This window comes from Rhopilema esculentum, chromosome 4 (genome assembly GCF_057945365.1).
Source record: "Rhopilema esculentum isolate cy_ngs chromosome 4, ASM5794536v1, whole genome shotgun sequence".
Taxonomy (NCBI): Eukaryota; Metazoa; Cnidaria; class Scyphozoa; order Rhizostomeae; family Rhizostomatidae; genus Rhopilema; species Rhopilema esculentum.
In genome coordinates this window covers 1,738,104-1,753,910 of record NC_142818.1, presented here as the reverse complement: position 1 = coordinate 1,753,910, position 15,807 = coordinate 1,738,104, and the positions used below count along the sequence as shown (strand labels likewise).

The 15,807-nt window shown below is 38.5% G+C and overlaps 1 protein-coding gene across 3 annotated transcripts in view; it reads left to right on the top strand.

The window, feature by feature from the left end:
- The window catches only part of LOC135691280 (enhancer of mRNA-decapping protein 4), a 41,789-nt gene that overhangs the window by 23,830 nt on the left and 2,152 nt on the right, over positions 1 to 15,807 (top strand). For 2 of the 3 annotated variants that reach the window (XM_065209097.2, XM_065209095.2), the window contains exons 13-22: positions 6,013 to 6,329; positions 6,959 to 7,056; positions 7,545 to 8,428; positions 8,977 to 9,217; positions 9,642 to 9,797; positions 10,659 to 10,714; positions 11,585 to 11,644; positions 12,832 to 13,000; positions 14,126 to 14,309; positions 15,390 to 15,510. In XM_065209097.2, coding sequence (XP_065065169.2) covers positions 6,013 to 6,329; positions 6,959 to 7,056; positions 7,545 to 8,428; positions 8,977 to 9,217; positions 9,642 to 9,797; positions 10,659 to 10,714; positions 11,585 to 11,644; positions 12,832 to 13,000; positions 14,126 to 14,309; positions 15,390 to 15,510 — 2,286 coding nt within the window. The remainder of the gene's footprint in view (positions 1 to 6,012; positions 6,330 to 6,958; positions 7,057 to 7,544; positions 8,429 to 8,976; positions 9,218 to 9,641; positions 9,798 to 10,658; positions 10,715 to 11,584; positions 11,645 to 12,831; positions 13,001 to 14,125; positions 14,310 to 15,389; positions 15,511 to 15,807) is intronic. The other variant, XM_065209096.2, reaches the window with a different exon arrangement.

Genomic DNA, 15,807 nt, shown 5'->3' with positions numbered 1-15,807 from the left:
GTGTTAGGAACGTCTCGTCAATTTTAGGATATGCTGCTAACGTGCCGTTATGGGAATTACGGACCTTTGGTCGCTCGCTTTTCCTATACATTCTAACATAAATTTGAATATACGTTCTCAAGTTCCTTCGTTCTGCGTGCGCTAAGTACTTTTGGGCCGATTTTCTTTTGCTCATTTGAGTTTAGTCACGTTTCTCCGGAAAACAGCAAGACGAAATTCACATGTCTCTTGAGAAGTTTCAACCTATATAAGGCGCTGCAAGTTTTCAGCTTGGCCACAAAACTAGAAGATGTCTTCGATGGTAATACGTTGGAAAGACGTCCCAGGAGCTGCAAAGCTGAAGAAAAGGCTGATGTTAATAGCTAACGTGCACGGAATATTTCAGTGCCCTATTGGTGATTGCGAGCATGAAGGCTTCCGCAGTCAAAGAGGTTGCAGAAAGCACGTTACAAATTCGCATCCTTGGTTCTTCTATTTTGACGAATACCCAAAAGATATTATGGATGATAAAGCTGCGCCACAAAACACATGTGACGAGAAGACCAACGAGTCAAAGGATGGCAGTTTGAATATCATTCCAGATGACGTCATTTTTAGTGAAACGTTTGCCAAATGGATGTGCAGCTCTACCGGTGGTGCTCGCACGAAGGCACACGCAAATCAGATTTGCTCTCGTGTCCTCAAGTTTATTCAGTACTCTCAGGACGATCTTATGCTCGAAGGGATAGAGGGGCCTAAAATTGACTACTATCTGGCTTCAATGGCATGCTTGTCAGCTTTTTTACAACATTTGGAGGATGAGAAATCTATTGGATTTGCTGGGAGCGTTAGTTACATCAATGCTTTGTTGGAAACAATGGAGTATAGAAAGTTTAAAGGAGTGTCAGCTTCCATCTTATCAAACTTTAGTGTTGCAGAGGTATTTTTGAAGCGCGCCAGAAGATGTATTGCTCGTAAGATGCGTGTACAGTGGACTGTAGAATTGGATGTTGATACCTTGGAGAGAAAAGGACATTGGGCATCACTAAAAGACTTACAAAAGGTCATACCGTTTCACATGGGACGATACAAGAAAATAGTGGCCAAATGTCGAGAGCATTCAGCAGAAGTTTCAGCGTCTGATCTAACTTTTTCAACGAGATTTATAACGACATTTCTCTTCTTACGTGTCAAGGGTTCTCGGCCAATGACATACCAATTCCTGACAATTGGCATGCTACGTAGTGCAGCAAAAAATGGCGGATACGTCGACCAGAAGAAATTCAAAACAGCTGACAAGTATGGCTTTGATTCCATGGTCATAGATGACGTCTGCATGCATGTTTTGGACGACTATGTGAGACACGTTAGGCCGAGGTTTCTTCCAAAATGCGAATATCTGTTACTTACGCGCAATGGAACCCAATTTACGAAGCTGAGTCAAGCTATGTGTTTGCTTGTCTATGAAGCTATTGGCAAGTATGTGCACCCAACACGTTACCGACAAATAATCGAAACAGAGAGTGCTGATGTTCTATCCCTTGAAGAACAAGAGCTGATCTCGCAAGATCAAAAACATACTTCAAATGTTGCAAGGATTCATTATCGCAAAAAGCGTTCGAGAGTCGTTGCCGAAAAGGGGAATCACTGCATTAAGAAGCTGAGGGGAGAAACTGGAGAACAACTAGACAGCTCTTTGAAAAAACTCGTCAATGTTTCGACGGGTGCAGAAGACTCTGAGTCGGACTCGGACATTTTCATTACACAGAGCAGTACCAAACCTGTAGCAAAGACAGACAGCGACTGCCAGATGACGTCAATTCGAAAGCGTATAACACCATTCACTGAGAAGGAGGACTTGAATTTGATAAAGGGAATAAACAAACATGGTTATGGCAAATGGGGCAAAATACTTTCGGACCCGAGCTTGTGCTTCGCAGAGGGAAGAGCACGTAACTCTTTGTTAAGACACGTTAGAAGTAATCAATTTCGTTGTATGTATGAAAAGCTGTGTGGAAAAGTTATGTCGTAGAAATCGTTTAGGAATCATAATACATGATGGGAAGAATGTTTGAATATTTCTTTTACAAAGTTGTTTTTCTGTTCGATTCGTATATACGCATGTGCCAGACGCCTAACAATGATATAAGTTGATTTTTGACTAGCTCTTATTCCTACAGTTTTGTAGACGTTCTGGCCTTATAATCTCGTAGTGATCTTTGCTTGTAATCTCGGATGGGTGTGCCATACTATACATTATAAAATGTTGGGCTGGGCTTTTCCCTATAAAGTTTAACAAGGCAATGAGTGGTCTTCCGTCCTCGTAATGATGTTGGCTTCTAATCTCGGATGGGTGTGCCATACTATACATTATAAAATGTTGGGCTGGGCTTTTTCCTATAAAGTTTGACAAGGCAATGAGTGGTCTTCCGTCCTCGCAATGATGTTGGCTTCTAATCTCGGATGGATGTGCTATACTATACATTATAAAATGTTGGGCTGGGCTTTTTCCTATAAAGTTTGACAAGGCAATGAGTGGTCTTCCGTCCTCGCAATGATGTTGGCTTCTAATCTCGGATGGATGTGCTATACTATACATTATAAAATGTTGGGCTGGGCTTTTTCCTATAAAGTTTAACAAGGCAGTGAGTGGTCTTCCGTCCTCGCAATGATGTTGGCTTCTAATCTCGAATGGGTGTGCCATACTATACATTATAAAATGTTGGGCTGGGCTTTTTCCTATAAAGTTTAACAAGGCAATGAGTGGTCTTCCGTCCTCGCAATGATGTTGGCTTCTAATCTCGGATGGATGTGCTATACTATACATTATAAAATGTTGGGCTGGGCTTTTTCCTATAAAGTTTAACAAGGCAGTGAGTGGTCTTCCGTCCTCGCAATGATGTTGGCTTCTAATCTCGAATGGGTGTGCCATACTATACATTATAAAATGTTGGGCTGGGCTTTTTCCTATAAAGTTTGACAAGGCAATGAGTGGTCTTCCGTCCTCGCAATGATGTTGGCTTCTAATCTCGGATGGATGTGCTATACTATACATTATAAAATGTTGGGCTGGGCTTTTTCCTATAAAGTTTAACAAGGCAATGAGTGGTCTTCCGTCCTCGCAATGATGTTGGCTTCTAATCTCGGATGGATGTGCTATACTATACATTATAAAATGTTGGGCTGGGCTTTTTCCTATAAAGTTTAACAAGGCAGTGAGTGGTCTTCCGTCCTCGCAATGATGTTGGCTTCTAATCTCGAATGGGTGTGCCATACTATACATTATAAAATGTTGGGCTGGGCTTTTCCTTATAAAGTTTGACAAGGCAGTGGCCTTTGATAATGACATCGAGACCACCAGCCCATCAAGATGGGAACGAGGTCAGAAGCCTTGGATTTCCTTGCAAACTTATGGATGGAAGCCCAGCCCAATGATATATCTACATTCTATATTAACAGTTGTTACAACGATATCGAGAACACCGGCCCATCAACATGAGAACGAGGTCAGAAGCCTTGGATTTCCTTGCAAACTTATGGATGGAAGCCCAGCCCAATGATATATGTACATTCTATATTAACAGTTGTTACAACGATATCGAGACCACCAGCCCATCAACATGGGAACGAGGTCAGAAGCCTTGGATTTCCTTGCAAACTTATGGATAGAAGCCCAGCCCAATGATATATGTACATTCTATATTAACAGTTGTTACAACGATATCGAGACCACCAGCCCATCAACATGGGAACGAGGTCAGAAGCCTTGGATTTCCTTGCAAACTTATGGATAGAAGCCCAGCCCAATGATATATCTACATTCTATATTAACAGTTGTTACAACGATATCGAGAACACCGGCCCATCAACATGAGAACGAGGTCAGAAGCCTTGGATTTCCTTGCAAACTTATGGATGGAAGCCCAGCCCAATGATATATGTACATTCTATATTAACAGTTGTTACAACGATATCGAGACCACCAGCCCATCAACATGGGAACGAGGTCAGAAGCCTTGGATTTCCTTGCAAACTTATGGATAGAAGCCCAGCCCAATGATATATGTACATTCTATATTAACAGTTGTTACAACGATATCGAGACCACCAGCCCATCAACATGGGAACGAGGTCAGAAGCCTTGGATTTCCTTGCAAACTTATGGATAGAAGCCCAGCCCAATGATATATCTACATTCTATATTAACAGTTGTTACAACGATATCGAGAACACCGGCCCATCAACATGGGAACGAGGCCAAAAGCCTTGGATATCCTTGCAAACTTATGAATGCAAGCCCAGCCAAAAGAAAGGTTTTGTATCTATCAATGAAATGACAATGAGGTTATAAGACCGTTTCATTTCAAGGCTGGAAGACGAACCTTTGTCTGAAACCTATCCACTGAAGCAATTTAAAAGGTTGAATATATCATCTGGTTACAAATCTTCCTCGGGCTAGTCTCTGCATTGTAATATTTGCTTTAAGAATTGAAGCTACTGGCGTGTAAGCATTCCACTGGCGTTTATGATTCTTTTAAAGGAGAGAACGACAAAAATTCACAATTTTACTTCAAAGTTTTTTATTCAGATACACGCTCCTGGGCATACCTAAAGTCTTCAATTTTAAATGAAATGTGGTGTTCAAGGGGGTCAGGGGACTTATCTAAGACGACAATGTGATACCTATCATTGGACATCATTTTACCGTAGGGTCTAGTGTTCATCATACATATAATAATTGGAATAGGGAAAATTTTAGTTGACGACTTATATTTGCTACTAAAGACAATGCCATTTTTAATAGTCTCTAATGTTGAATAGTTTATCTTTGCCGATTTTTCCCTGCTGACATCAAACACGATGTATCGCTCTCCGTTCCAGGCATAAGCAGTGTCTTTCAATGTTGTAGAGGTGAAATACAAGGAACTTTTTGTTGCCAGAATGTACTTTGCAAGAAAGGTCTTGCCGGTATTTCCTGTTTCGTCAACAACGAACGTTATTCTACGTGGCCCCTGGCAGCGAAGCAGACGCAAAACCTCTTCTTGCCATGGTCGTAGAAGTGCATTTTGAAACTTGTCCAAAATCCGTTCCTTAGATTCCTCATTTTGCTGCCGCTTGATACTTTTGTCAACTGAGGACTGACTATGTATCCAGGTGTCCCCAAATTCCTCCAGCATGGCATCTTCGGTGGCTTCTTGCATACGTCTTTCTCTCATCATTTCTAATTGACTTTTCTCTCTTTCTTTGAATTTGTTCTCTCCAATTTCAAAGAATCCTTGCCCACACTTGCACTGAGCCTTGTGCTTCCTCGACGAGCCTCTAGCTATTTCTATTTCCAGTCGCTCTGGTCTCCCCTCAATATTGAGTATTGTTTCAACGCTGTTCATTCTTTTTTGACATTTGAAAATGATATATCCACGGAGGGATTGTGCTTCTCCTTCGTTGTCCACCTTCGACGCTATAAGATACTCGAAGTCTTCGCTTCGCTGTTCCAGTCTCTCCATAACATCATCTGGAAAACACTTGTAGACAAATGTCCAACACTTCGCTTTCGCTCCTCTTGCTCTCACTGCCATCGTACTCTTACTCTCCCCCAACAAACTGACAGAGTTTCTGCCTGAAACTTATAGGAACCAAGGAATCCCAAGGGTGAAAAAGGAACCAAGGAACGTGAATTTTGGGAAATGGTCATCATTATCATCATCATCATCATCATTATCATCATCATTATCATCATCATCATCGTCATCATCATCAGCATCATCATTATCATCATCATCACCATCATCACTATCATCATCATCATCATCATCAGCATTATCATCATCATCGTCATCATCATCATCATCATCATCATCGTCATCATCATTATCATCATCATCATCATCATCATCATCATCATCATCATCATCATCATCATCATCATCATCATCATCATCATCGAAAAAGTGGTAACAACTCGTCTTGTAGCTATACCTTTAAATTGTTGTAATTAAGTTGAGATTTTAAAACACTTTGTCTTTCTCACCCCAGGTCTTATATGTACTACAGTTGCACCAGAACAGTCAGGAGGGTGCGGCCCACTTCACCTCGTTGACAGAATGCCTCCTTGCGCAACCCCTTCTGTGCTTCTCAGTGCACTATACAAAGACAATAAAGAAAAGGAAACAGGAAGATGAAATAGATGTGGACAATGCAGATGGAGATGAGGATGATAATGAACACAACGATCGAGATGAAAATGGCATTGAAGAAGATGCTGATGATGATTACAACAACAGTGATGCACTCGCGAGCACTGCCAGTAGTGCATATCAAGTATCATTGAAAATGTTCGGGATACACGTAAAGTAAGCAGGGTTATTTCAATTTGATGACTTTGACATGCGAAAACAGTAACACAAGCCATAGCTCCGGCCGGGGAGTGGCGTTCATATTCGGGACCCCAGGCCCAATGTCAGTTGTGTTTTTTAGCCGAAGTTTGGTTTCTTCCATATGCAATTCAACTAGGGAATGTTCATTTAGTTACAGCTGTGACATTAGCTGGGATTTCTCATTCTGCCTTATTTTTATTATATGGTTTTGCTTTATATCTTCGGAAGTTTTGTTATTATATGTGTTATGAAAACCATTCCATTCTTAGGTTATGCATAACTTTATCGGTTTAATAACACTGTAAGTCTGATATCTGTTTGAGAGATGTGTTCATTCAGTTATCTGTACCAAACAGTTAGCAAGCGAGGTCCAGGAAGCCTTTAAAATAAATCTGCCTTTATTCAAAATAAACCCTGGCCTTTTTTGGTGATTGCACTTTAATTGTCCAATGTAGAAAAATGCTGTCAGTTTACTAATTTATCGATGCCATCAATCGTTCTTGTTAAAATTTCGAAACTCTCCATATGGAGAGTAACATATCTTCTCTAAGCCTGTGTCGCACGTATCGCCCCCCTTTTCTCACTGCCGGCTCTTTCTTTGTCAGGTCGTTGGATAAGCTTCACATCAAATATACCCCGACTTGCTCAGTGCCGCCTGTAGCGCTTTCAGAGTGTACGGCTGTATCTTCGGAAGATTTCATGTGTAAGTAATTGCGTGATCATAATATCTCCATAATATATTCAATTTTCTTTTTTCACTTACTATGCATTTATATGGACAGGTTTCTTGACAAGGACCCCATTCAAAGGTATCATGATATTTGATCAAATCGGGGGGGGGGGGGGGGGGAGGTGCATTTGACTTGTATGACTTGATTAAATCAAATCGAATAATCCACTACTGTGTGAAGGATACGGTTCTTTTATTGATCATCATCAGTTCTCTTTTTCAAAAATTGTTGATTTTGGTGCAGAGGTTCTTAAATTTTACCCCGTGAGAACGAGAATTTCTCGTTCCAAAATGCCCAGAATCATTTTGGGCGTATTTGAAGTAAAAGTGCGTTGGCCCATTCTTCTAGGTTTTTTAATTCGCAGTTCGTAGAATGTTTTTCCAACTTCTGAAACAACATTAATTTGTTCTCGTGATTTTTTGTATGTACGACTCAAAGGATCGAGGTTTGTTCTTTTTAGCTATCCGTGACGGTATGTCAGATATCACAGGAGAACAAGGTAGTGTGGTTTCAGACCAAGAGGACAACGATAGTTTTGCCACAGCTGCTTTAAAGATCTCAGCCTTAGAAGAAAGTATAAAAAGCAGTAGGAGTAGCCTGACTGGCGTTACACAGAGTACTTCCAGTATATCACAAGCAACAGATTATGAAAATGCCTCAATTCACGTTGACCAAAGTGAAGGACAAGACACCAAAGAGGAACAGGTTGATGAAAGTACAAAGGAAGAGGAGAAGGAGTTGAGTAGGGAAGAAAAGGATACCGTTTCCCCTGAAGAGGAACAGAAGAGCAGTATCAAGCAGGGTGTTGAAACCGGCAAAGAGGAAGAACCAGTTCCCGTGGATAGTTCTTCAACTGAACTTAGTGAAGCGATGCCAAGTGATGAAAAGGATTCGGAAGATGGGGCACGGCTGAAGAAAGCTACCCAGATGAGCAGCAGTTCATCATCGGACCTGAATCCATCAAAGCCGCGCAAGGGGATCATCACTATTTTGGAAAGGCCTAAGGGTCTTGAAGGAGAAAAGGCCATGACAGGCAATGCCTCCGCTGGACACTGGAATGAGATAAAGCCTGTTTCTGATAATGAACTTGCTAGGAGACAACTTATGGCGGATTTAGGAATAGTCTCACCAAATAAGTCTGGTTCACCAAAAAGTGGGAAGGAAAACAAAAGAGTGTTGTCAAACAGGGGCAGCAGTAGGATGCCGGCAGATAGCGTGACAGAAAAATCAACTGGCTCGAGCTCAGATAGTTCCATGACAATTAAGACTGGTGATTTGTTAGGCCTAGGCTTAAATGGCGACGCCTCTTCCGATGTAAGAATGTCCACTGTAGATGCACAAGAGGTCAGTAGACATTTAAAAAACATTTGTACTGTCGCCTATCGTATTTTTAAAGCCCAGTAAGTACAAGCTGAGTAAGTTTGCTGTGTATTTTGCTAGTTTGTAATTTATATGGATGGATAGCAGCAGCAACAACAAGTTAAAGGAAATCAAATCTTACGAAACGTTTGCATAATATGCAACGAGAATGCACCCGATCAAAAACTCGATTGTTTTCCCTCCTTTTCTTGATCAAAATAGATGTTCAAGTTTTTGTCTCTCTCTCTCTTAATTAGGTTTTTCTTCTCTTCGCGACACGAATAACACTTTTTTCAGTGCGTTTTCGTTGTAAGAAGATAGGAATTTGCCAAGAATCAGATGCTGACGGATCTGTGAATAAGTTGGATGCAAGCTCAGTTTTGATGTTGAACCGAGTAAGATGAACCAGTAAAAGTAAAGTGAAGTTTCTGTGATATTTCGTTCTAGATGCTGATTCTTTCCACTACGTTGCATTAAATATCTTTGTTGCCCAATTGTGAAGTAGTAAGACTTTAAAACCTCTACATCCATAGAATTCGAAGCAAATGGAAACAATTTTGAAAACATTGCAAGATCAAGAAAAAATGATGGTGCAAATGTCCCGGCGAGTACAGGAACTGACAGCAACTTTGGAGCAACAAATGAAACGAAACGAACGGCTCGAGAGTCAGCGGCTGGCAGAGAAGGAAAGCATGAAGGCTGCACTGCAGCAAATTCAGAAGAATTCAGCGCCTAACTTCAACAAGGCAGTAAAAGAAATCACCAAAGCTTGCTGTATCTTCTCTATGACTTCATGATTATTTGGTGCCCAATATTTTGTTGGGTTTGATCATTTGCAAAGATGATTCTTAAACTGTTTCTTGCTTTTGAAATATTTTTTCCTGTTTTATTTAAAAGAGTTGCTTTTTATTTAGGTCATTTCTTTGCGATCATTGATAAATTTTAGATTTCCTTGCTTTTATATTTGCAATTTGTTAAATGCTTTGTTACATTTAATCAATTTGTAATGTTTGGGGTACGATTTAGGAAAGTACAGGAGAAAAATGAAAGTTGTATTTTCGGCAGTTTCGTTATGCTGCAATGATATCAGACAATCCAAAATTGGGCCTCAACCTTTCCTGCCTACATTGATTCAATTATGTACTGCACTGTTAGAATCACCATGTTAGGTCTTGAATTCCTTGACAATCAAAACTAGCTCAGCGAATCGATTTGTTAACGTCTACAATGCAAACAGATATGAAGCATGCGCAAGAAAGACAAATGCTTGCACTGCTCGAAGGAGTCAACACTGCTGTCACGGGAAAAATTGAAAAATGCCTGAAAGCTGAATTCAGAAGCAACTTGCTGCCAAGTAAGTCTTCCTTTTCAATAACCGGTATGTCATTCTCACAATTATTATTTATATAAATACAAAAGCAATTGGATATTTTGCTGGGAATATTGTATTATGTTATCTGAAAAAGTCACATGTTTATGCCTGATGATTTGATGTGAACGCCAGCCTCATATACCCATTGGATAAACAACAAGGAAGGTAATGAAACTGTACGGCTGCCCTAATCCGTCCAACACTGTATTGCCTTGGTCAAATCGAATTGTCATTCGATCATACTGGTGTTTTTATTTAGCTTTCAGTACAGGCTTTCAATTTAAGAATCACTTCTTATGGTTGGCTTAAAGGCAATCTGTCTCGTTGTGGATTGGTTAACGAGAACAATAGCTTGAACAATAGCCTAAACACGATTCCAGCGCTCCGCCATATTTTTTACAATGCGATAAATTAAAGGGGGACTGGAAACAATAAAAATCCCTTTGTTCTTATAACCAATAAACGTCGTGACAGATTGCCTTTAAGCTATTTATCAGTTACCATTGCTGATTTATATCGCAGAATCACTTACTTTGAATGGTGTATGATATTGTCTAGGCGATCAATAAGGTAAAATTTCTCATTGGTATGTTTGGTCATTAATCAGACATTATCGCTGACTGGAATCACAGAATCACTTATTTTGAATCGTGTATTATATTTTCTAGACTATGAATCAGTTAAAATTTCTGATTGGAAGTACAAAACGAAAAAGTCGGGAAATTTAAGGCTGTTTCTACTGTACTACTTGTTGACAAGCATTGCGATATGAGATGTCAAGATGTCACTTTCAAGATGTCTCGTCAAAAATTTCTTATCGAGTTCTTGTTTTATCCTGTTTAGATTTTCAAAGACCAATCACTCTTGCCATGGAGCAAGTCACTTCGCAAGTTTCTTCTGTAAGTAAATTCTCTGCTGCTCAGTGAACCTGGATTGAAACATTTGTTCGCTCTTCCTCTGTTTTGGCGTGTTCTGTGTTCTTGCAGTGTATTTTGATCTTCTTGTGATACACATAGCACGACCCAAATCGTTTAGAATTATTGTGATTTTTCAAACCAGGGTGGTTCAGTGGTTAGGGTCGTTAAAAACAGATCCAAAGGTCCGCGAATCGCGCCCCTGATGTGACCAATCTTTCCCTCAAAGTGAGAAGAGTCACCAGCCCTCTGTAATTCCAGGCGTAGGAACCACGAGTTGTGGTCACATAAGAAGTATAACTTTTCATAATTTCTAAATAATATTTCTTCAAAGTTTGGAATAGATCTACGTATATTTTATAGTCATTTCATCCCTGTATTTCAAATTGATCAGAATTCAGTTGAAATTTGTTTACAATCTTTTGGTGGTACACAAATTTAAAAATGACTTTAAAAAAGCAAAAATTTGAGTTTCTGACACTCTTCAGAGTAGATAACGTCAGAACATAGACCGAAAAATCTACGCTAAGAAATATATATACCCAGTTGTGGATCAAGAAAGGCCAATCAGAAACGCGAGCACATGACTGTTGAGGTTGCCCAATCAGTACCGCTTGCCTATTGAAAATACCAATGGAGTTCAAGAGAGAAAACGAACTCCTCCTGTCTACACAAGAACCGCTTTTTGAGTGGCCTATTTCGATCCCTAACTGGGTATATATGTTTCCTAGCGTAGAGTTCTCGGTCTATGTTCTGACGTTATCTACTCTGAAGACTGTCAGACGAAAGCTTCAGTATGACTCAACATGTTTGCTTTTCTCAAAGCAATTTTTAAAATTTGTTTCTTCATTTCAGCGATTAGCAGCAATGGAAAAGACGTTTCGCGAGGAAGTGGAGGCGATGGTGGCCAGCAAGGTAAATTATTCGGCTTAGGTCTTGCTGATTTATTGGAACCTTTCCAAACTAAAGTTTATTCTGACGAATCAAGCAGCGATCTCACAAAGAAGTGCAAAATATTTCAATTTTAATTTTATGTAAAAAAATTATGATTTTTTTATGTTCGTGAAGTTTCAAATGTCCTTTATAATGTTTTATGAATTATTTTGGAAATTATCAAAGGAACTGTCCAGACATGATCTGATTATTTGTCCTTTAAGCGCTCACCCTCAAAAATATTTTGGTACTGCTCAACAATTTTCCTTACCCGCAAGATGGAGTAGTTAAAAGATAGGTCGGATTTGTTTTATCTGTTAAGACCCTTCTATCTAAGGGAAGGAAAACAGTTTTTGCTAAAGCACATTTTACTGGATTTAATTAAACTGTAGCGCAGAATCGGATCCAGGTAGACAAAATAGACCTTTCCACACTTTTTGAGACGATTTAAAATGGATTCGATCTATTAGAAAAGCCATTAAACACATACATTTTTTTCTATTTACACACGAATTCCCTTTTGTCATCTTAGTGGAAAATTTTCCGTGAAGGCCTGATACAGTGTGTTCTTATTAAATGAGTGAAATGATATCTATGAGAGAAGTAATAGGTTGTCCTTCCATTGTGTCATGTTTCGGTGTATTTTGGGGTATGCAGCTTGTGCGCTATCAGTTCTTGCAGCACCAGTGTTTTGATTCATCTAATATTAGCTGGGATATCGTTCCCAGCCCTAGAGGTAGAATGTGAATTAACTTTTTGGCTAATTTCCAGCAGTTACCAATTTAACAACCTGCGTTGTTGATGAATTGGTCAAGTCTCGAAGGGCGAATAGATACGGGGCAAAATTGAGAGACGGAGATCCGCTTGTCGACATATGTCGTTTTCTATTATATGAAACCAACTAACTATTCACTAACCAAAGGAAATAAAAGTAGTAACCAGGTGATAGTGACTACACCTTTTCTGTTTTTCTTGTTTTTTCTCAAAATTTTTTAATTTATCACATTTTCCTTGTTTGATTTTTACCTCGTCTGCCTTACTTCACATCTGTTTTGAGGCTAAGGATCTACAGACCCTTGCGTTTTCTCTTTCAAGCCGTGAAATCTGTCTTCCTCTCTTCGTTTAATAATAGATATGTTTAGACAAATATATAATGGTATCTCTTTCAGCAGGCTGTGGTCGAGTCGCTCGAATTCAGTGCCACTGCTGTACTGGAGAATACACTACCAAATGCATACCGTAATGCTTTTGAGAAGGTGCTGATACCTTCATTTGAAGATAGCTGCCGCCAAATGTTTTTGCAGATTAGCAGAGAATTTGAAAAAGGCACCAGATCACGTAAGTGTTTTTCATGCTAGTAGTGTTTTTTTAACACAATAAAAACAAATACAAAAAAACTCAAGTTGATCATTGTTGAGATGGAGGCAAAAAACATAACGTTATCGAGTCACCTCCACACCCGACATTACAAATGTTCCAGAACTTTGCATGATATAATATAAATACACTATAGATACACAATACAGAACAACACAGAACAACACAGCACAATACAGCACAATACAATACAATACAATACAATACAATACAATACAATACAATACAATACAATATAAATACAGTACAAATACAGTACAATACTGTACAAAATGCAATTTTGTAAGCTAATTGTGTGAGGTAGACATCCAAAGCAGATCATTTGAAAATCGCAGGGTCATTGTCGACATGCATTTAACCTTAATCTTCATGTGGGTCTAAATATTGCCTTCATCAATTCAAATATGTAATTGGACTAAACTTCAGCCTATCAGAAAGTCTTGTTAGCTTCTAGATCTTTTGCAACGTTTTGTGACAAAACTATTTGCAGTCTAAAGTATTCATACGTCTCTTTTTGCCTTAAGATTTTTTCGAATTCCTGAAGATAACAGTTCGACTGATGTTTGAATGCTAAGGGTCTTTAAATGCAATTTGCTTGATCGAGTCTTGATATTCGAGTCTTTGCTTGTTACCTTTCAGCAATAACAATTTCTTAGTTTCTTTGCACCGTAAGTAATATTTAGCTTTCATGATGTCTAAGTTAAGCTTTCTAAGTTAAGCTTATCACTGAGTAGGTTGCACCGATAAATATGCATATACTTGGGAAGTACATAGTGGTTTCAAGGCAATTTTTGGCAAAAACTATTTGATCAATTTTAATTTCAATTTCTTGTCAATTCAAGTATCAGTTGGCATTAAATTACAATATTCCAAGCTTAGAAATTAATTGTTACTCTTTTTAACTTGAAGAAACATGTAAAATTGTGAACTGCATTTTGGTATACTTTTAAAGAAAGCTGTCTGGAACAAATGAAAAACCCTCAGTGAGGCATTTCTAATGCTAAGGTTACGGAATTTAACATGGCTCATTGACTTATAATCAAACTTGAGGATTTGATATGTCAGTGGATATTTGCCTCCCCGTAGATTTTGAAAGAATGGAGTCCTATTTTGACAGTAGAAAACAAAAGGATCTGCAATCACGTGATCAGGTTCTAAAGCAACTTCAAGGGCTAGGGCAAACTTTTCAGGACACAGCAGATCGTCTGACTGGAATCGAAAACAACTTGCTTGTTGTGATGGAAAAACAAATAAAGGATTTGGTGAATGAGTAAGTCGAAACTATTTTTTTACGATTAATGACATAAGGTATCTAGAATCCAAGATTACTGGTTATACCGCATGCTGTAGTGTGGATAAAGTATTGTCTGTAATTTCAAAATGAACAAGACCCCAAAATTAAAAAGGACTGTCTGGGCAAAACCAAACGCTATAAGGCGGCTTCAGTTAGGTTTTTGTGACAAATTCCTGGCAGACCTTAGTCTATGAGAAGAGAAAGATCATGACTCCTTCTTCGAAGGAACCGAGTTTTTCACCAAATTACATTTATGCCATATTTCATGCTATTTCACCAAATTTCATGCTATTTGGAAAGAGATTCAGAAGCACACATAGTCTAGATAGCGAATTCCATATCATGCGATCCCCATATTACGAATGAAGCAATAAAAAGGTTTTGCCATAATGTAATGCTTTTTTATCAAAAAATGATAGGCGTCCAGTTTTGGTTGAAAGATGAACATCTCTTGAAAATGCTATTGACTATTCTAATCAATTTTGACTTATCCTGATAATCTTTTGCGAATGCACGATAAGCTTTTATATTCTAGTTAAATCTTTAGTTTTGAACTATTCGTGGACCACAGCCTATGTGCCGATAAAGATTCACCATTTTTTATTTGCCTCTGAAGCTAATCAGATTTGCTTTCAGTGCAACATCAAAAGGAATTTGCAACTTTTGATTTCTTGTTGAGTTCTCTGCTCGTATTTTATAACTAAATTATTCCTAAGTTTTACATATTATTTGCATTATTTTTAGTCATATACCCCTCTTTTAAACTTGTAGTTTCTTGTTTGATGAATGTTAACTAAGCAACTCCTGATTAGACAAATTGAATTAGTCACTCTTGATAAGCTGGTAATGGCGATCTAATGTAAAGAACTAGGGGATCAATGAAAGAGGCAATAAAAGTCTATTTAAACATTTATTTTCAATTTTTGTCAATTTTATTTTCAATCAACTTTTCAAAAATTTATGTCGATCTTATGTAACCGAATATTGTTATATTAATGCAAACTATTACTTGATACATAAGCAGCAACCACTTTTATCCTACTTTTGTCGTTTTAGACTTAAAAAAGACGTGGTTTCACATCTTGACAAATCAATGAACCAAATGAGAGAAGAACTCATTTCAATTGGTGGAATGGCATCTGCGAAGGAGACAAGTGGCTATTCAGAGGATCCTTTTGTTAGTTCGCTTTCATTTTTCTTCGATGTATATTTGTTTTCAATTCTTCTGCGTTACATAAAATGGTAGCTCAAAACCCGTTTAGAACTTTGTTTTCTGTAACGTCTTGTTTTGAAGCCCTCCTTTTTATCCAATAAAATCCAATACAGCATTTTTTCTTTCCCCTAAATTTTTCGACCAATCTTTATATGTGAGCTTTTCAGTTTTATTTTATTTCTTATATGCATCCATGTTTCTATTTGATGGTAATGTGGAGGCTGATTCTGTAAAATACTTTGTACATTTATTCCTCTTCTT